The following is a 22,717-nucleotide window of genomic DNA, read 5'->3' as shown; positions in this document are numbered from 1 at the left end:
ACAAATAACCACCAACTTCTTGACTGATGGGGTAGCTGAAAGCAGCATAAAGATGCTCAAAATTTTGTTTGATGATTGTTTCTGCCCCTGGGCACTCTGGTTTATGGCAAAACACAAGGGAGGGTGAGAAATTTCTGGTTAGGAGGCTTGAGGTACCCTTACTGTTTTAAGCATAAATCCCCGAGTGGCTTGGATTCTGTTAAGCATTTGTTATTAAAGAAGTTAATAGTTAAAAAAGTCCTTTGAAATTTTTTCTCAGAAAGGCCTAGTTCTAAGTGAAAGGATTAAGCTACATATATATGTATGTGGTCATCATAACTAACTAAAGTTAATAAGCACATAGAACACATGAATGAGATTTGACAAGCTTTCTTGTTTTGATTATCCAGCCATAAATGTGTAAGTGACAGTAGAAAAGAAGGAAATAATAAAAAAAAAAGTAGTGGCCCTCTGACCAGATGAAACACATGGACTTTGATTCTGATGCATTCCATCCTTTTTCTACAAGCATTCCATGGCTTTCAAGCAGCAATGATTAATAACAAGCCTAGCACTTAGATAAGAGTAGGGAGATTTTAATATTTATTCCTAAGTAAAGAAGAAGGATCAAGAGATTTTTTTTTTTTGCCACTCTGAAGCCTGATTAGGTCCATCAACAAGAGCTCAGGATGTGTAGGGGCCCCCAAGCAGGACACCTGAGAGTCCCATTGTGTGCCAAGGATCAGAAATGAAAGATTTCCCCTTCTTTCTCTCCTTTACTAACTACTGCTCAACATGTTTTTAAGCTCTCTTGCAGACAGCAAACCTCACAGGAAACACTGATGTGAACATTCTTATTGACAGCTAATGAGACCTTTTTTATATGTCAGTTAGCAGTTTCCTATAGAAAACAACAGGGGCAGGAGAAATGTTTCAAATACATGAACAAATTTTCAATATTTGTAATATTAATTTAATATGCATGAACCTTTCTTGTGCTTTTTTTTTTTATTTTTTTTTAACAGAAGAAATGGAAACTAGATCACAACTAAGGAGTCAACCTATGTGATCAAGATAAATCAGTATTCTTCACCTAATGAAATAAATACTGGTGTATTATAGGTTATTATTTGCATACAGTAACTCATACGAAGAACTTTAACCTGTTCAGGGATCGTGCACCATGAATCTAAGGATCTGGTAGCAATTAGCAACAACCTTCAGTGGACCCACTGAACTCAAGGAATCTCTTCATGGGGACAAGTGTTTGCAGGATTGCTATTGCTCCTGTCCCATCAGAGCAAAGCTGAGGCAGACAATCGTGCTAAACAGTGCTTTGTTTAAGGATGTGGAAGAACTGCCACTAGACAGAGACCAGTAAACTCACCTGCTTAAGATATTCTAGAAAGGACCTAGGTCTTCTGAAGTGAAATCTGAGTGCATGAAAACACCATCCCATATTAATGCTTAACTGTAATCAGCTTGAGACATAGCACATGCTCAGTTTACTGCGACATTCCACTTTAAGTGCATGTTAAACTAATATTGACTTTTCCACTAAACCAAAATCTGCTATTTGTGCCCAGAAGACTGAAAAACAATAGAAGGGGGAAGCAGAAGAATTAATCTTCCTGACCTTTTTTTTTATAGCTCTGGGAGTCAGTTTTTCTGTGTGTTTAATAGGGAATGCTAACTATTCACTTGCAGTGATTCTTAGATTATGTAGGAGTACTTTACTGTGTTATTTTCCTTTTTCTTTTGCATACTTCACATTCAATAAACTCCATAGGCTATCAATAATATTTTTAAAGCATTATCTTTTTACCTGTATCCATTCTCTGGCAGAATCTTCCCCTGGGGTCCATCCATTTTCAGGATAATTTAGCCGGGACCTTTCTGAAGACCAGATAGCACTGTACTGGGAGGAGACAGTGATTTGATCAGAGTGAATTTCTCCTGACTCCATACCTAGTGGTTCCATACACTGGAAATCTGAAGAAAAATAAATTACCATCATTACTATGGTCAGGTTTTTGAATTTATTTTTATGTGACTTTCAATTCTTTAGCAACTTTAAGCAAAGCAGTATGGAACTTGTGGTGCCATTCTTAATATTGTCATTCAAGTTGCCATGGCAATTCCTACACTAATAATGCCATACAAATATTTTTAGACCAGTTTGTAGTCATTTCAGGATAGGACAATAGAATTTTCTTTTCTAGGGCAGCACAGGCACTTCTGTAGATTCACAATATAAAACAATGTATGTTCAGTCCATAATTATACACAAAGCCAGGAAAGACAAACTAGATGACTGTACAAAATAAGTCAACTTCAGAACTACATATATACTCCAGTACAAAAAGTATAAAATGTTTTAAACTGTTATTAAAATTGCAGCTGTTCTCTTTTGATCCTGGACACTGGAAGGAAATAGACCAACAAAATTTGAACCTAGTTCAGAAGAGTATTGACACAAATTGACCAACTTTAAATGCAGTGTGCTGCATTTTTAATGTGTTGACCATTTTCATCCAGTCTCCTTCTATACACATAAAAATTACCTAGATAACTTAGAATCAGTTGACAATGTTGTCAATATTTGGAGTTCAAAGGCTGATAGTGCATGGAGTCTAAATTTTCTCACTCTTCAGAAATACTACTGTTGAAGCAACAGAGACTAGTGGCTTTAGACAAAGCCTCACACCCAGCTGCATATGGACCTTTGTCAGAGTTTTATTGCAAGGGCAAAAGAAAAGAACATGTGCCTGAACTACAGTTTGGGAATTAATCACTGGTAGGTTAAGACAAAAGGCTAGCACGTGAATCTGAAAGAAGGAACTTCATTCCTTACAGAGAGGCGGGTGCTTAGCCAAAGGTTTCAGAACTACTAGGTACTGTTGGCTGGATTCAGTACTGAATTCAGGACTGAGATGCATTTTCATGATAGTATGGGAAGCCTGATCTGCTTCTGCTTCTGATTCATCTCATATGTTGAACAAATGCAAACTTGAGTTTTGAGATGTACAGATCACTGCTTTTGGGCATTTGACCCAAAAAGGAGGATAACTGAATTATCAGCTTTGCTGGTGAAATCACATTCTCCGTGGTGTACCAAACATTTCCCCCTTTTTGTGCTGCTAAAGAACATGACAGGCCTTCAGTGAGGTACTGAAACTGAAGCATGTTAGTGTAAGTCTTCTTACATCAGTGTTAATCCCCTTCTGCTCAGAATGAGAAGGCCACTACAAAGGACCCAAGGCATGATAGGTCAGAGTCATATTAAAATATCTGAAAAGCAGATGTCCAGTTTGATGGATGCTTTCCCATCTATGCCAGTTGGTATGTCCTGTTACCTCCTGCTGGCTATGAATGTACAAGGAAGAAATTGAAGATGCAAAAGCAGAGAAAAGGTGGGGAGAAACTGGAATAATTTCTCTTTATCGATTTTTCCTTTGTTCCATCTTTGATTAAACAACTACATCAACTCTGAATCTGCTCAAAACTCAGTCACAGAATGGAGAGAGTTTGATTTAAAGTGTGTATTTTATCATATAACAAAGCAAGGAAATCTGCAAGGACATAACATAACATAGCCCATTATTTTCCTGCATCTCCCTCACTTGGTTTCATTCTCTGTCCAAGCAGCAAGCACGAAAATGAGGCAACTGGGAGAAAAATAATAGACAGAGAACAAAGCTTCGGTAGCTTATGAAATGGTTTAACAAGTGTATATATTTTAAATGGGTTCTTTTTATTCATGAAATCGATCATCAAAGCTTATTCCACGTAATAAAAGAAGGCTTTGGATAGTGCATTCATTGTACATGCTTCACTGTTTTAATGCAACTGTTCAATTGCTCAGCATTCCTGTGTTTCCTTGGTCAGTAGAGGCTTTAATAACTGTTTCAACTTCCTGGAAATATTGAGGAATAAGGCTGTCAGAGGAACTCTGCTTCTTGCACATTTTTTTCAAAGTGTAGCTGGTCTTAAAAAAAAAAAAGAGATAGGAAAAAGGAAAAAAAAAAAAAAAAAAGCAGGACAGCAAAACAGAACCAACCCTCCCCTACCATCTTATTTATTTAAGGTTTCTTTAAAGTTTCATGCAACACCTGGTGTGCAAGAAGACATAACAGAGAATATTTTCCAAGAAGCTCTGCAGGATGCATAAATACTGACCTTCCAACACACTGCTCTGTGACACGCTGTAGTTTGCTGAAAATCCCTCTTTTGCTATTGCACTGTCAGTGTAAAATACCATTGAAAGAATCCCTGTTGAAGAACGGACGCGGCCTGGGTTGTTCTGCCCACAATAACGTCCTATGTGCGGGCCAACTGCAAAGAGACAGAGTACAATGGTAAACGAGCACTTCTACTACAACAATAGATGATGCTACAATAGCCTCCTACAGAGATTCCCTCAGCAGGAGTAAGTGAAACTCCACAATAGCTTAAAATCACAGCCTCATCAATAACTTAGCAATGAACAATAAATTGCTTATCCTGCCCCAGTAGTCTTGCTTCTAAAATGTTCCAGATAGCACTCCATAAAACCTCAGAAAACATAAAGAATTAGGATTTCAAAATGTGTCCTTTAAAGTGCATGGAAAAGGTAACGATGCACAAAATTACATGTACAAAACAGCAGAAGTAGTTTCCAAAGAGTGACTGAAGCACCTATTTATGACAAGGACATTGGAATGGCCTGATTAGCCCACACAGCCTACAAGATGCTGAATACTCTTAGCTCTGGTAAAAGTGCAAACAGCATCTTTCAGGATTTCTGCCCAATACTGCAGGCAATCTGTTAATTTTAAAGCAAATTTAGAAAAACATTTTTGCACTCCTATTGACCAAATTCTCTTTTCCCCTTCCTATTTAGACTTTCAGCACATCCTCATGGATCTTTCACCTTTATGCTCAATACTAAATAATACCGTAAAAGAATTCAGGTGGAAAATCTTAACCCATTCAATAGTGAACAGATTTCTTAAGTGGAACTCCTTGTCACAGAACAAGTACACATACATGATTTCTTTTAGTGTTCATAACATATGAACTGGTTCCTGCTATTTTTTTTTTTTGGCTTTCCTATGCAGAGAGATAATCTTTTCCCTTAATTACGCTACTCAAATCACAACCAACATATGCGGTCTTCTAACTCTTGAGCATTCACTACAGATAGGTCCCTAGGCAGTTGAGTACTGACACATCTCTGCTTACAAACAATAAGAAAAGATAATGTTAAACCCATGCACGGAGTCAGCAATAAAAATAACGGTAAGAAATTATTCTAATGCTTACACCACTGCTTTCTAGACTTAAATTAACACCTTGTCATTTCTTTAGGAACTTCATTTAACATTCAGTTTAAATTATAAAATGTTTACATATACTAATTATTCGCAGTTCAAAGAAAATCCTCAGCTAACATCATTTTGTAGTCATTTGTTGGCATTTTTCAACAAGTAAAACAGTTCCAGCTTGGAATAACTTTATTTTGTAAGCTACACACTTCTGTAAGGCTCTTGAGTTGCCAGAAAGAGGGAGCTCATATGATACAGCTTTTGCTGCCAGCATATATATCTCAACCCATATTCTGGCCATAGTCTTCACTTGCTTTGGCAATCCCAGGGCATTTTGAGTACCTGCCAGTCCACCCTTTTTTCACCAGCATTGTTCACTATCATACTGATAGTCTGAAACACCCTGTAGAGCACATGAGTTGGATTCCCTCTCCTTCTAGAAATAATAAAGCTTAACAGTTTTATTGTTTGGAGTGAGGAAGTTGTTCTGGAGTGTTACAGTTACAGTCTTTTTAAAAAAGACAAAATTATATCCCACTTCAGGCTCCAATTGTGGCACTGGCATTATATATATATTTAAAAATTTTGCATGTGCACACAGTTCTGGCACTGCTCTTTCCTGTGATGGCCTTTTGACATTACAGCTGCTGATCTTGCTCTGAACTGAATCAAAATAGGGAGGATAAGGCCACCATGTTAGGCACTCTGAGCCTCCCTCCTCCCATTTCCTGCAGGGAAGCCTCTCTGAAATGACAAACAGAAGAGAACTTTGTTTAAAGCAGACAGGCTTTAAGAGTCCCCATGACTCACTGGTTTATAATTTTTAAGACACATTCACTAATTCTGCATTTCAGTCTTCCTCAAATTGGCACTGTTATCACAGTACTATTCCCTTTGCTAGCTGTGTAGATGAAGAGGCAAAAACTTGCAGAACATGACAAAGAGGTATTGAATTTTTTGCACAGCATGTAAACCTCAGTGTTTGGAGCTAATATGGTATTGATCTAGCAGAAATTGATCAAATAGAGATTCCTACTCTTCTTACATAAATAGCTAATGCAATTAAAATCGTCCTTGTTCCTATTCAAGTCTTGATGACTTTTGAATGACAGTAAATTAACATGTTTCAGGTGTCACCACATGAAACAAATGCAGTGTGGGGAACACCAAGCACTCATTCAGGGAAAGGCATTGCTGCCTGCTTAAGACTATGCCACTGTTTTTTGTGCTGTCTTCCTGACCATTCTCTACAAGCTGAGATGGGCTTTCATAATGGACCAGATACAGCTACAGATGGGAATTTCAGGCTAGCAGGAGCTGAGAAGTCATTAGGCCGAGAAAGCTCTTTGCAGCCTGTGCCTGTAGACAATCAGGTGACTTTGCTGGCATCCCGCAGGATGGTGTACTCCAAATGTGAGCCACTTGGAAATGTTCTCACACAAGGTCACTTCTGCATTACCTGCGGAACAGAGGCATTTTTGTGAGCCAGCTATTTCACTGGCTGCCCATGTTCTAACTATTTCTGGAGCTTCAGCATGATAAGATAGAATGGAGACCCAAGTTACCTCCAGATTAAAAGACTGAGGGATAATAAGAAAGCAGTTCCACAAGCTTTAGGGCTACATAAAAAAAAAATTAAATTAAATTAAAAAAAAGCAAATAAAAAAAACTGAATTAAACTACTAAAATATCAGACAAAATGTTATATTAACCAGTGTTTTTATTGGATTTTAAAGTTTGCTTATAAAAGTGTGCTAGTGTGCTGCAAACAGTATTTTCACAGCAGTGTGATTGTTATTGACAAAACATTTGCACATAATTTAGGATGCTAAAGAGAAAACAACTGAAAAATGAGTTTTGTTCTCACAGTCCACTAGTCACACTGAGCTTGTATACACTGAAATCTTAATGGTTTCTCATAAGAATGTAGAATGTAACGACAGCTGAGGAGAAAAACCCAGATTAATAGCAACCTTCATTTGCACTGATGTAAACAACTGCAGTGAAGCCTTCTGTTTTGCTCTGTAACTCAGTGGTATTGACTGAAGCAGCAATGCTTAGCCTGTGGTTCTCAAACCATATGTAAACTTCTTTAAATTATTTTTGAGCACCTAGTAGACAGTCCATAGAGCTTCAAAGAACGCTGCATGATGAATAAATTCATCACTTGAGCTAGCCCTCATTTTGAGTGGCTATTTTTCTTCAAAACCATCAGTGGGGTGTTCTTGGCCAAGGCTGACTGAGGTATATTTGTGCCTTGGGCAAAGACATCTTTGGTGTCTAGTTTATCAATGTGAAACCATCCGTTTCCATTCCGTCATCTACGCTCTTCTGCTCCAACTTTACTCATTTCTGTCTCCCAACCACAGTTCTTTTTCTGCACTGTATTTGCAAAATGCACCTGTAGTTCCCAAATATTCTCTGACAGGATTTGTTTCACTTCAAGCTCTCATTTAACAAAGATACCAAAGGGTGCCCTTGGCATAGTTATGTGGAAAGAAAATGCCATGCTCGAGGTATTCCTGAATGCCTACCATTCCCCTCCTGAAACAACAGAACACTTAAACTAATGCTTAACTTCAGACCTGTAAGTGTCCTCAACAAATTCCTTTTGAAGTCAGTCTAACCGCTCATGTGCTCTGAAAATAAGCACTTGTTTTGCAGAATCAAGTCGGAGGTATTCAGTTCTGCCAGATTCCATCAAGTAGAAGGATAACCAGGGAGGCTGAGGACTACAATCATGACAGAGCATTTCAGAATTAACTTCTTTGTGAATGATTCTTTTGGCTGCTCCAAAATTTTCTGAAGAATAATTGTTTTCCATCACAAAAATTTTAACGAAGGAGAAGCAAAATATACATGAAAGCATATTTACTTCGATAAATTTTAGTTAAGAGAAATAATGGAATTTCTTGAAAACAGCAAATTCATCTTCTGTTGATTCCTAGTGCTTGTAACCAAACTCCAGAGTGAAAGCACTCAACCTACAAGGATTTTTACCTGACTTAGGTACCTAACGTTTATAATTGAGTTAGTGATTCACAGCTCCCAGAACAGCCAATGAGATAAGCAACTCCAGAGGACCATTATCTGGACCCTACAGTAGATGTCTGAGACCAGGACCAGAGTGGGGTACTGTTCTCTGCTTCGAACAGTGGGACTGGCAGTGTCTAGCTCACACACTGACACTTGCTTTCCGGGGAACACCTGCTTTTATAGTGGAGCAGCATGTACAGGGGATGCCCACCTCATTCTCATCTGGATATAGCCACGACAGTTTCCATCAAACTGCTCTTTGTGTTGTACTAAAAAAACCCAACATAATCATAATCTGCAAAACAGAGATGTTTTGCTTGCATCTGGGGACTTGAACTGAAAGATATACTTTTTCTGAAAAAAAAGTTTTTAGAATAAAAGTTTATATTAAAATGAAAAAAAAAGAAATTGAAGCTTCTTTTTTGTGCGTTTGTTTCCTCTAAGTCCAGCTGTCTGCCCTATTATTAGAAATAGACATCCTTCTACTTTGTTTATATAAGTGCAGTGCAATGAGGGCTTTAACCTCTACCACAACTGGGAGTGTGAGCAGTAACACGGTACAGCAAAGAAAAATAGCTTTCTTCTGTGTGTCCATATCAGGAAGTTAAGGTGCTCAGGGAGCACCCTCTGGACCTGTGTTCAGTGGCCAGAGATTGCTCCCAGGAGCAGGACTATCCAGAGCGACACAGCTTGCTCCCAGATGACTCCTCCCTCTGAAGCAGGATAGGTGCATTCAATGTGCCATCCAGACCTGCTGCTTTTCAAACCATGCTTGGGAACTGCTGGGGAAAGTGTTGGCTGAAGTGGGCGAAAAACCATGTAAGGGAGTATTATCTAACCTTTTTCAGAAATGTACTATTTCCACATGGATGTAAATTAGATTTATGTTGACTTCCTTATTACCTGGAGATCTCTTTTTGATACCTAGGACCTTTTAATCTTTATCTACAGTTTATGGCCAGGTCATTCCAGCAGTTTCCTGTGTCTGCTTTGCTCTTTGCCTGAAATAGTTCTTCTCCCTCCCGAGTACTCATCCTGTGACGTGTGTATCACATGAACAAACACATCCTCTTTGTCTTTGTTAAGTTAAACAAGGGAGCCTGACCTCTGGCTGAGGAGCATCCTACATTGCAATGATGTAGCAAATGTTTCCTTACAATGCCACAAGCTCCAACAGTATGTATCTAAGGAAATGCTTTTTTCTAGTCTACGAATTCATCTGAATATTTACAAACACCTAAACACCCTTACTGGACGTCAGGAGTAGTTTGGATTTAGACAGTTTGTGAGGGAATTGGAAGGCAGATAATGCCTGTTCTTAATTGCTCTTCAATATGGCTCAGTCACTTTCTTGAAACAGGAAATTACCGCTTTGAAACCCTCTGACACTAACAATAATGCCTTTTTGGGGGGGGTTATATTACACAAATTGATTGACCGGATCATCTTTTCACATATCAGTTGAAATCCAAGCTCTACAGGAATTCAGCTTGAAAGGATTTGGCCTATGTACAAATAAAACTATTATTAAATGTTCCAGACATCATTATTGTATTGCTACAATGCTGTTTTCCTAACTGAAGCATTAAATACTACTTGCAGTTGCTGTCATGGCTCTTTCTTCCCTGTTTATTGGAGAGGATTGAAAAGAGCCATGATAAACCCATTAAGTATAAGACAAAAAGGAAGAACAGATATACATTAAAAAGCACATACTTATTTACTGCAGCATCAATAAAAACTTTAATTAAAATGATATTGAGGATTTTTTAAGAAAGCAGACAAGTTCAAATGTGTTATTAAAATATGTCTGTCCCTAAAGTTATATGTTTTCATTTCAATGAAATATTAATGTAGCATTAGCAGTTTGTAGAAACTGACAGAAAATATCTATTATTTAGGATGGGTTATCACATCAGTGGAAAACTAAAATATCTGTAATTAGCACCCAGCACAAACAATAATCCTCAGTCAATGAATTTTACTACTAGTTAGAAAAGAAAGAATAAAAAAGACAGCTACATGATACTTCTTTTTATCAGCCTGCACCATACATAGAAACAGTGAAAAAGACATCACAAACAGCTTGACATAGCTGTTTGCACAATCTGTATGGGTGTTTGGACACCTAAAGTTAGGCACTCAGTCTGAGCAGCCCCTTTTAGTGGAAAAAAGAAAAAAAAGGAGAAGAAAAAATAAAGAAATCACATCACTATTTTGTTCAACTGTCTCAGTATTAAAAAAGGGTATGAGGTTGGGCTCGAGGTAAAATGGGGGCTGACTGGCTCCCCAGCCTCAGCCAAGATCTAGCTATGCTCTTCTCCAGTTTACACAAGGTTAAGTGTGGTCAACAGATAAGTGGAAAATTACTGAGATGGCAGAGAAGTAAGTTCCAGTATGGCATCACCATACCCAGCCTGGCACGTGCGCCTGGTTAATCAGAGATTATAAGTTAACAAACTAAGAGAAAGCCTTTGGATTTGTTTGTGCTGCTGGAAGAGAGAACACTGTGAGCGAAGACCCCTGTGGTGTCTGATCACCGATGCTACCTGAATGGCCAACTGGGGATTGCCCGCTGACCTGGGTAATGGTTCACCAAGTGTGACTTGGACTGCAGGTTTGCTACATTTGCTCTGGCACAAAAGTCCTCTGCTTTGGTAGCTGATCTGAAACCTCATTCCTTCTCCTGTTAAGATTAAGGTTAAGGGTTAACTCCAATATGTGCAAGTTTTTGGAAATTACTGGATAATCCCGATGTGTTATCTGTGAAAGTCTGGGGATCCATCATAAGGCTTCATATTTGATTTATTTCAGTGTACAAGGTCCATCACATATTCTATCCAAAAATAGAGTTTTTCCCTCAGCCAACTGTTCAAAATTAAACATATTTCATAAAAAAAATCATTCACACTGTGATATGCTTTACTGAATGAATTTACACAGCATTTTCTCCATTTCTCTTCAATTTAAGTCATTTCACATAAATCAAACAAGGACCTCTATACTGTGGCATTTAAAAAAATGAGAATGTGCCTTCTGCAGCCCACTATGGAGTAATGGTTATGTGTATCACAGTCCATTTTTCTCTTACCATCAGGGAATCCGTCCCAGATTTCCAATCGGTCATAGCGACAGAATGCTCCCCCTGGAGTATTTGAATCAGGTTCTAGTTCAAAGCTTTCAAATTCCAGTATAATCTCTGACATCTTTGGTGCAAAGATAATATAAGTGCATTCAAGGCTATTGGGATATTTTTCAGGGAATCCGGGGGACTTTATCATTCCACTTGATGAAGTAAAGTTTCTGGAGCATTCTGGTCCTGCAAGAGAAAGAAAAAATCACCTGAGTTAACACTACATTACTAACAAAGCAGTTAGCTGGAAAACAAATTAGGCTGTATTGTCTCCACAGCAGCAAAGGTGGCTTTTCAATGAAACACCTCATTTTAATTGCTGTATTAATCATTCAGCCAGCTTGTTCATATTACTGATAGTCAGGTTTTTAAAGCGCAACTCACATACACTGTCTGATCTCCAATTTTCAATTTGTATAGAACAATATGAAAACTTGTACAAGCTCTAGAAAAAATTATGACAAATACAAAGTCATGTGGGAGCAATGAAAGTGTAAGCTGCAGAAATCTCGACAGAGCCCTAGAGAAATAATTATAGCCCCTTCAAGCTCAAATCTTTAAATCTTATGGCTGACAGGCTTTTATTGGTGAAATAGAATTTTTTAGAAAAGACGGTGAGTGAATTCAGTAGAGGGAGTAGTGGTTTCAGATTCCTGGAGCACTGACTCAGTAACTCTGCCAGATGTGACCTATGCCTTCTTGACAAACTAAATGTGAAAGGTAATTCGTACATGTACCAAGGGTGAGTGACTCATTCTGAGTGGTGTTGACACAGGTGCACCAGTAAAATGTTGCTGTTAGTGCAGGCATGACAAACTGTGTGATTACAGGCGGTGTTGCTAGAAGTCACCTAATGTCAATGTTGACATGCTGGCTTTCCCCAGTGTCCCCACCATGGCATAATGTGCTGCCCCTAACACTGCTTTTGGTGGAGGAGGCAGGTAGCAATGGAGGAGCAAAGGTATGAAAGGCCAGGTCATTGGAATTGCCTTTGTGAACACATGAGACTAAAACCAGAGCCTCTTGTCGACAGATCGGGTTTCTCCCTTGTTTATGTCCTCGGGAATCCTCTCTGTGATCCCACACCTGCAGGTGTGCTGTGGGTAAGCCTCAGGCTCTGCCCACACATCTTCCCACAGGGTCAACTCAGGTACCCCTCTCTCTGCCTTTTGTCACTCCCGGTTTAATGGAAAGTGATTGATGGGGTTCGGGGCATCTGTGAGTGGCAGCTGACCTGGGGAGTTTGGGGAGGACGGCTCAGATGAAGCTCTTCTGACATGGAGTAAAGGAAAGATGCAGGCAACAGAGTTGAGTTGCAACGGGCCTGTTGCAACTGAGCGTGTGAGAGCTTTTGGTTCTGATGAGGATGCTCAGCTTCCTTAGCGACCGTAGTCAGTAGCCTTAGAGGATTTCTAACGCTTAACACAGATCATTGAGGGAAAACAGTCTGGTTTGTTGCATATATGCATACTCTTATTTCACCACAGAAAATGTTTTCCTTGTGAATGTGCCAAACATATTACCCCCCACAGATTTGGCTACGTCCCAAGTAAATTCAGCAAGCAAGAGAGAGGGCTGAATGAATGTAATCAGTTCAGGTATTTTTGTCCTTCAGCAGACACTGATGGAAAATGCTTGAGCTATCACATAAGTGTTCAGAACATTTCATGGCATATTTTGGAAGATGTAGAAATTAATGCTCACTTAACCTGACCCATTCCAATTTGGGAAATTACATTTTGCCCACAATTAAATCGCACCCATACACATTAGCCGGATATTTCTCTCCTTTCCTCGTCATTCCCTTGTCTCCCTGTCACATATGGGAGGGTTATATTCTGGTTGTTGCTCCTCACTCCCACCAGTAGCTGCTGTTCCAGGATAAAATAGCTTTGGAGTACGCCATTCATGGCATAAAGTGCTCTTTACTTCTTGGAATCCAATAAAAGATGCAATATAAAATGTAAGCCAGGATCATTATTGCTTTATTAAATACAGCCAAATCCTGGCTCTGTGAGTGCAGGATCGTCAGGCTCCTTACGCTCACACATGGCATCTCAGTACCAGCTTGTATTATTTTAAACATGTTCAAGCCAATCTGGTGCAAGAAACAAAAACTGTTTTCAGAAGAGCTGCCTTACTAAAATGCACTCCACAGATTTTGACCCTTTATTGACACTGTGAAGAAACTTCAGGAATTAAATTAACACTGAGGATACAAGGAACTCCATGGAGAGCTCGTTGTGGAAAGCTGGAAGAAGAGGCTCTGTGGACACCCAACGGAACAGACACCAAACAGGCACAGAGATTACATGTGATCCTACTCTCAAACCCATTCTGAATTTGCTATAGTCAATCTCCTCACAGTTTCCATGGCATGTGGCCCTTTGAGTGCTAGGCTGAGGATTCAGCTTAGGACACTGATAAAGTAAGGAAGCTTTTCTTTTCTTTCTTTACTTTCTTTCTTTACTTTCACATTCTGTAATGCAGAAATGCTGGAGTACAGCTAAGCTTTTGGCTCAGCACCACAAGATGTTGAGATTGGAATCGTTTTAATGCCTCTCCTATCTGGGAAATGGTTAAGCAAGGTTATAAAGGTATGCTAAAGAAGAGCATAGTAGCATGATGCGTGCATCTAAGCTTCATCTGCAGAACAGGGTAAACTGGTCAGCTTCATTTGGTACAGAAATTAAAATGCAAATTTGGAATAGCATCTGTGCATTAACTCAAAAGTTAAAAAGAGCTGCATTCCCACTGCAATTGTAACATGTGCCCTTTGTGTACAAACACCATTTTCTAATGCTGTACCTGGTGATAACTTTGCTGCCTTAAAATATCATTTATATGGAATGAACTAGAGTTAAAGTTGCTCTGGGGGCCATAATTTTGAGTTTCTTGACTTGTGTGTGTGTACAATCACATTCATAATGCCATCTTATCATAGTTAATATGCATCACTGAGAGATGCAAATGACCACACAAGAAAATAAGCACAACATTCCTGTCAGAGTTCTGACTCACAACTTCACTGCTAGAGAATAAATAAAAGCTTTTCTTCTTGGAAACATCCATTTGCTAAAATAGATTGTTTCACTGACTACTCTTTCACTTGTTCTCTGTGTTTCAGCCTTCATCTTCATGAAAGATGGTAGTGTATATATAAGCATCGAGAAACTTTAGGATGTGATTTCAAGAACTTAGGTTCCTAAAGACACCAGAATAAACAGAGATATTTTTTCAGGAAAGCTTGGTGTCACTTGGATGATGAGTTCTTTCAAAATATTTGACCCTGAAGGTCACCAGAAGAATTTCTGAGAGCAAGGAGTGGACTTACAGGCAGAGAAGATGGTGACCAAGAGGTCTGTGGCCCCAATTAGCACTGTGCAGAGCAGCACTAGCGTGCTACAGAGACCTCACAACTGTGATTCTCCTCATTAGCAGTACGGCTGCCACCAAGTGTGTGCACTGAATGCAACTGAAAATCTGGCTCTGTGTTAGGTACATAAAAGGGACTTAAATTGGTTCTGAAAATGTAGCAGTAAGTGGGAGGGGTCTGTGCTGGAAGTCTGGACCTTCAAGCTGCTTTTGTAAATATGACTCTAAAAACTGATACCAAAGCCAATATTTGTTATCACTTTGTTCTAAGCTTTTTGTCTTTTTGTACACTATCTAGTTTTGGTCTTGTATTCTCCAAAAATGGAGTAATTGAATTATTTATCTCCATCCAGCTATAGGGAAGGTGTATGCCAAACATGATCTCACTGTCCTTCTAGCTGTTGGCTCAGAGAGTTATCAAAAAGAGACTCTTTACTGGTTTGGTTAACCCTAGACTGGTTCTCTAAGCTTTCTTTGCATCCTGTACAGCTATCTGTGCTCCCTTCACAATCATCCAGTAGGACACATTTCTGAACTGTGTGACCTTCCCCACTCCTTAAGCTCCCAAACATGATTTGTGAAAGGAACAGCAACATCATCTGCTGCCCATGTGCAGTTCAGTCCTTTCTGAGCCTACAGCTGTCTCTTGGGAATGCAGAGTGAGCACTAACCAGAGTAAGTCAGGGAGTCAGAAGGTTACAGTGCTGTTAGGGCTGAAACACTGTAAATCATACAGTAATTATTATCACACAAAAGAAGAAAGCTAATGGTTTTAAGAAGGTCCAAACAAACAGCTGATGAAGACTATCAGATTACACCCAGAGGAGCCACTTCTCACATACAGCAGACCCATTGCTTCCATAACACTTTCCACCCATTGCATACATGTCCCACATTGTAATGCCAAAGGTAACACAATCTTCTCTTTTAAACATTTTCCTGTATTCTCCCCACCCCTAAAAAATACGGTGAACTTTTTGATGAAAGTAGAAGTCACAGGTTAGGAGCTGTATAACAATGAATTGCTTCTCACCTCTTTTGAAAACTTCATAACGGATAGAGAATCCTGCTCCATGCGTTTCATAGTCGGAAACGAATTTAATAAAAAGATATGGTCCCGAAGACACTAAAGGAGGGGGAGCAATTTTTCCACAGTACTTTCCCCATAAGCGTCCTTCAGCATTATCTCCATCAATCACTTCAACATAATCATACCTGGTAGACAAATGGAAGGAAGAAACTTTTAACTTCCAGGAAAGAAGGAGACCTAATTAATTTAGAAACCATAACACAACATAGATAATCAAGAAAAATGCTAGCTTGCTTGGAAAATGCATTATGCTGAAAGATGTAAGCAAAATGAAATAATTAAAATGGACTACATTATGTCTGTAGACATCATCTGGCAACATGGAACTATTAGGAAGAATGGTGTCCATTATGCTTGCAGACAATGTCAGCTAAAGTAACCAATTAACATAAAAAAAAAAAAGGAAATCTCATGAGCACAATTCTGCATTATTAAATTGTGTTCCTTTGTCTATGTGGTGTTGTTATCAATACATAATGCATAGCATTCTTTTCAAACTGTGAATTTCTGTTATGAATTCAGAAACGTCTTTTTAGCTGGAGCTCTTCATGAACAATACTTTCATTTCCATATGCTGTCCTCCAAACATATGTCCACAGAATAATAAATAAATCCCAAAGCATTAGATTTTCTTCAAAACTCCATCACGCCGCAGATAGAAAAATCTGCTCGTTTCCCCGATAGCTGGACAAACAATTTTCAGCAAATCTCAAAATCTACACATCTATCACAACGAGTTTTCTCAAATGAACCATCCCTCATTACAAAACAGCTTTGCATAGGTGTTCGAGCCAAGGAGTGCACGCTACAGTATTCTTGCCTGTACAGTGATTGCCAAACAGGCTGGGCTAAACCCTCCCCTGCTTACTTGATAGATTCCCAAGGACTTCATAAAAGAAAGTACAAATATGCAATACAAAAGCAAACGTGTGCCTGGGAGCAGCAGTCATAGCAGGGACCCTGAGCTGTGTCACCAGCAATGCCAGCCTGCAGGGCTGGGTCTCACACTTTGATTGCAGGGGGCTGTGCAGGGCCAGCGCTTGGTGCACTGAGCCAGCCCACAGCATACAAATGAGCATCCTAGTCAGAGAGGCACGAGCTGCAGGTGCAGAGACAGGTCGGGTTTTAAGTTTTATTAGCAGATGATTTCACTCAGCCCTGGGCAGGAAGGACGTGCAAACACAATCTGAAGAACTGGTTTAATTTTCTCTAAAATGCGGTGGCATTTGGAGACCAGGTTCTGCTCTGCTCTCTGTTGGGTTGCAGCAAAAGCCTTTGCCCTGCCTGTGCCTCTTTGTGTCTCAGCCATGCTGCCGTTTCACTTCACAGGTTGCTGTTAGCCAGACAATCCCATTTACTTTTCATTATCCTACTACAACTGACATTGAAATGTAGCCATTAATTTGTTTAGACCTTTATTCCGCTGCTGGGTTCACTGAAATGTTCTGAGCATATTAATATACAAGGAAGAGCTAAAACTGACAGGACAGTAAAGTGTGTCTGACATTTTTAAAGAGATCAAAGGAAAAAAAATGTCTTCATGATGACCAATGTCATTTTTAACAACCCTGTTCCAAAGCATCCAGGGCACATTACTTATGTTTACATGAAGTCCCATAAGACAACTGCAGAGATGATATCACTAGTTAAAGTGGACGGCTTAAGGCTCCTTAAATTAAAAATGACATTACCTCATCAGTTAAAACCGTGTGCCAGCTTTGGTGTATATCAAGTAGAAAATAAAGCTGACACTGATGGAACCGTAAGCATTAACATATGTGAAATATTGTGTTAACTGCATTTCATTCTGTGGATTTGATTTTTCTAGTAGCTATTGCTCAGCTAGCTAGTTTCACTGCCCCAGCTCAAATTGGTGGAAATACAAACGGGAAATGTTCACTTCTGAAATAATGTTATGGATACTTTAAGTAAGCTGCCTTTTTTTTTTTTTTCCTAAATTGGACTTGCTGTAATTTCATTATAATGTATACATTTGAGGATCTGAAAGTTGGGAGAGGAGCTATTAAAGGGCTTCAGAAAGATTTATCTCCCCCCCATTTTCTTTTTTTCATTTTTGGTTATGTTACAAATATGCTTAGGAATATAAACACGAAGTCCCTTGGAACGCCTCCATCCCTTGGAATTACTCAGGGCTGCTCGTTTTCAGATTTATGGAATAACAACTGTAGGGAATTTTTAATGGGACAACCTTTCTCCATATCCTCAACTGCTCATTAAAGAGAAAGTGTAGTCTCCCAAAGCCACAGCACTTCCAACACTGATGCACAGTATTTTCTTTTGTTTGGAGAGCAGATGCTTAAAGCTATTTGTACTTTGCATCATCTGACACTTGTAGGGTTCAGGTATGTTAAACTCTTCCCAATTCCAAGCAAGTCTTTGCTTTTCTCTCTCTGACAGCATTACTTCACCAGTTTCCCTGATACCACTCTTTACTCAAGTCTCAAAAGTAGATGATTCTTCAAATTCAGAAGAGCGCTGCTCTGAATTATTAAACGTTATGAACAAGTTTAACTAAAAATGTTAATCATATTTTACATGCTTTTTTACTGATATTATAATGAAAAAAAGTTTGAATTTGGCATTTATTTTTTTCTACACATAAAGATTAAAAGTCTTCTACAGTCTTAACAAGTCACATACAACTAAAAAAATCACTGACAAATAAGTACCACTTTTGCTATTATAGGAAGTAATAGTCTGCAAAAAACATTAAGATTTCATTCTCTCACTCTCTCATATCTCCTCCTCTGTACAAACAGCCTGCACCTTCCTATTGTCCCTTATAGCAATAGGGCTGTAATTTACAGTGCTCTGTCTGGCTACTGTGCTAAGTTACACAGTTCATCTACTAAAAGGCTGTCTTTTAATGGATTTTGCAAGTTGTAGGTCTTACTGCCCTGCTGAAGACTGGAAGATTTCTCAGATTTTTTCTGTTCCTCTGAAAAATGACGGAAAGGAAAGAAGTTGAGCTGTGAGACAATAGGTATGAATTAAGATTTGAAAACAGCCTCACAGTCTTCATGTTCTGGGGATCCTGCCCTTCATTTGGCAATAAACAGACGGGTTTGGATTCTCCCACACTGGCAGCAACATCTGAAAGCTGGGCTGCAGTAACTGAGTATTTATGGATTTTTTTCATAGGGAAATTAACTTACTCTGGGTTTTACTAGTTTATACTTGGAAACCAAAGTCCTGCTGTCACTTCTGCACTTTTCAAAATCCTACTGGAGACCGCAGCATATTGCTGTTCTCGTAAATGGGAGAAAGTACAGTCACAACTTGAAAGGAAGTTCAGGAAGCAGCTTGCATCTTCCTCTGGACTTGGTAGCAGTTCCATAAGTTTGTCAGGAGAAGATGCTGTGCCAGGGATGCAGTTGGCACGCTGGCATCCCTGCGAGGAGACTGAATGTGTCACCTCTGCAGTGCCCAGACAGCCTTGGCATGAAGCCCAGAGAACTGAGTTTGCAAATTTGGATTTCCCACTTGGCAATTCTTCGCTCAGTTACTGCTGCCAATGGTGTGGCAAATATTCCTCGCAATGTTATAGTCCTCTAGGGTTTATGGCATGGAGACGTAAATAAAAACACAGAGCTAACAGTTGCTCCAAGTTTCAGGTGAAAGACCATTGTATGAGTTCATGCATGAAACCAAGAAAGGTACGCTTGTGCTGGTGGGTTCAGCAGGAATGCTCATGGAGCTGCTATGCCAAGAGGTAAAAAGCATTTCCTTCTTGCTGGTTCCCTCCGGATATCCCATTTGTGTTCACTCTGCCCTGTAACAAAGCTGGTGGTGCGTGGGGTGTTCTCCTGATGGGAGCCTGCTGGATTGCAGGACTCTAGTGCTGCCCTGCTCCTTCCAACCAGTGCCTGGGCATGTGCACACTGAATGGTTGAATGGTTCCAGCTTTATGGTACCATAACAGGATATCTGGGATGATGAAGAAATCTAGAATTCCTCTGCAAGTTCTTGAAGGAATTGCTTTAAGTGCTTTTTTTTTTTTTCTTTTCCCCTAGCAAGTGGAAGTTATAGGTTTGAGGAAAAGGCCAAGCCATGACTGTAAAAATGAGCACTGGGCAGTGAAAAAACATAAACAGCTGCAGAATACAGATTTTGGTGGATTTTTCATTTCTATTTTCTGGTTGGTGATAACAGATCTCTCATCTGTTTTCAGCTGTGAACATGCTGGTGACCTGAGATGCACAACCACTTTCTATGCTGCAGAAGGGAAGGTGGGGTGCTGCGAAGCCTTGCAGTGTTGTAGCCAGCCACCCTGACACACTGTGCTAAGATCCTGCACATTATTAGAGCAGCAAAACTTCATGCATTTTGCCTAGAAATAATTCCTTCTGAAGACACACGCAGAACTCAGCTGAAATCTAAATATCTGTCATGTTACTACAATCAGTGAAGCATATACAACTCTAATTTACATCAGAATACACCCTATTTTTTCTGCAGTGAACTATGATATGCATCTATAGGCTGGTTATGAGTATTTTGGTTATTCACCTGTTAGAACGAAAAGATCTTCCAGCTCTCTATTTCTTTTCTTTCTCTGGTCCCCATTTCCCCAAGCTGCTAAATCTCTCCCTGATAGGAATTATTCACCCTAGCTAGACTACCTTTGCTTACGAGAATTTTTACTCTCTTTTGTCTTTATAACAATTTTTTTTCTTCCTCGCAAGTCTCTACTCTAGCCAAGCAAAAGGCATTGCAAAAGGAAAACTAAACCACTACTTTGAGTTATTCTGCACTGTGGATTGGTGTCCCATTAGTGACTGAAGGTTAGCAGTGTGGGATTTACTGTGGTGCTTGCAACACAAGGCAATCTGTATCCCAGAGCTAAGAGCTCAAGAACAGCAGGCACTCCAGGGATGCCAAACTTAATCCTGCTTTATTAGCGACACGAAAAAGAAGCACACGTTGTTACAAATAAAAAATTAGGCACAGCCCCGAAGAGACTGTATTTCTGCCCAGAACCACAGTGTCTGTCAGGCTGCTCTGCATCAGAACTTCTGCATAGCCCTGTGGTAGTGAGGTTGAGATGGCAGTGAGCACGTCTGTCAGGAGCCTTTTAAGCTGGTTTTGGTTGTGCAGGATGCACGGTGTGGATGAAGCACAGTGAGGGAGGTGGTATACTGTCCGAATCCTACTGCTCTCTGAAAGGCCTGGGTATTTAAATAAGCAATTTGCAATCGGTTGGAGATTTGTAAGTTACTGAAATGCCCATCAGTTTAGGAGGCTTTTGTTCTAGTTGGTCTTTTGTGAGTTAGTGTTTTTATGTCCTTCACCCAGGGCCAAAATTCACTGAAGTTACTCATACAAAGATCCTGTCAACCTAAGAGGTTTCTGGGAATAAGGCCATTGGGATTTGGCCACTGTTCAATAATTTACTAATGCCATTAAGTGACAGTGGGTCTCCATTAAGAATGAACCAGTGAGGGTCTATTTTAGTGCATGACAGTGCTGTAGTGAAAAAGAAAATAGATGTGACAAAGACATGGATGAAGATCTACAGTTGCCCACTACAACAGTTTGACTGAGACTGTTAGCAACAGTTTTGTTATTATGCTGTTTTCTGGCATCATCGAGTACTTTAAAATTTCACCTTCCATGTTAAAATCAGGCTTTTAATTCTCTGCAGAGCAGAGCAATCTGATATACAACATACCCTAACCAATAAAAATTGAAAACCCAGAAGTAATAAAAATAATCATTACTATTTTAAAATCTGATTATCCTTCATCTTATCACATGCTTCTGGCTGTTTGGCTCGTGCATTTTGAATAACCAGGACTGGAGGAATTGAAGATACGAACTAAATAAGCAAGATTACATCTGCACTTTATCTATACTGCTCCACTGAGAACAGCAGATAGATCTTCAGCTGCTGCAAATGAGATTAGCCCCTTTATGTCAGTAGATTTAGGCCAGTTTACACTGATACATGGCTGAGAGCACAAGTGGTGACAGAATATTTTTCCTTTTATTTATTTACTTCTATTCTATTTACATCAAATAAATTTGGAAAATTCTTCAACATAAGTGTGAACATCAGTATTCACTGCAGGAGTGAATGTAACAACATCATGCAGAATGGGAGGCTGCAGACCAGCTCTGATCACTTTAGTGTTGCAGAGTCCTAGGGGAAGTAAGAACAGAATTCATCTGCTAAGGTCTTCAGCATATCTATCTGCAAAAAGCATTTTACCAATGAAAATAGTTGATCTTGAAGTTAAAGCTTACTCCACCAATTTCATTGCTTGCCACACACTGTAATAAATTATAATATAATAATCTCAGTATATAAAAATGAAGACCTCTTCTGGGAAGAAACATTCAATTTTAAACCTCTTCAGTCCATAACTTTCTGGCATAGAAAAATGCTATCTTTTCATGGAAAAAGATTTCTGTCTGTCAAATGAGACAAATTTACAAACCCACGACTTTCACTTAAGTAGCGGAAAAAGAAACACTTAGCAGTTGAAAGGCATCAGAGACGATGGAGCTTTCTAATGTCAAACTGGTGAAGGTTAGTATTTATAGGAAATTCACATGCGTCTAATTACTCCAAATTCAGTTCCCAAGTAAAATATGCCATCTGGAAGATATTAGAATCATTTACAACTTGTTCACCTCCTTATTTCACTGCAAAATCTTACCTCTTGCCAACTTTCCAGTCTTCTTCACAAAATAAAATGCAGCCTAAGCTTTACTGGTTCTTTCATAGCTACTTTATCTATTTAAGGGTTTAAGAAACTGGAAAAAAAAAAATCT

The 22,717-nt window shown here is 39.3% G+C and overlaps 1 protein-coding gene across 1 annotated transcript in view; it reads right to left on the bottom strand.

Annotated features, from left to right (window-relative positions):
- NRP1 (neuropilin 1) overlaps window positions 1-22,717 on the bottom strand; it is a 73,951-nt gene that overhangs the window by 47,245 nt on the left and 3,989 nt on the right. The window contains exons 2-5 of the mRNA XM_019616751.1: window positions 15,863-16,096; window positions 11,413-11,640; window positions 4,159-4,314; window positions 1,805-1,971 (exon numbers count right to left, since the gene is read on the bottom strand). Of these exons, the coding sequence (XP_019472296.1) occupies window positions 1,805-1,971; window positions 4,159-4,314; window positions 11,413-11,640; window positions 15,863-16,096 (785 nt within the window). The remainder of the gene's footprint in view (window positions 1-1,804; window positions 1,972-4,158; window positions 4,315-11,412; window positions 11,641-15,862; window positions 16,097-22,717) is intronic.

Source organism: Meleagris gallopavo, chromosome 6, assembly GCF_000146605.3.
Source record: "Meleagris gallopavo isolate NT-WF06-2002-E0010 breed Aviagen turkey brand Nicholas breeding stock chromosome 6, Turkey_5.1, whole genome shotgun sequence".
In the NCBI taxonomy this organism is placed as follows: Eukaryota; Metazoa; Chordata; class Aves; order Galliformes; family Phasianidae; genus Meleagris; species Meleagris gallopavo.
Note: the sequence above shows the minus strand (reverse complement) of the source record. Positions and strands in the feature narration are given on the sequence as shown.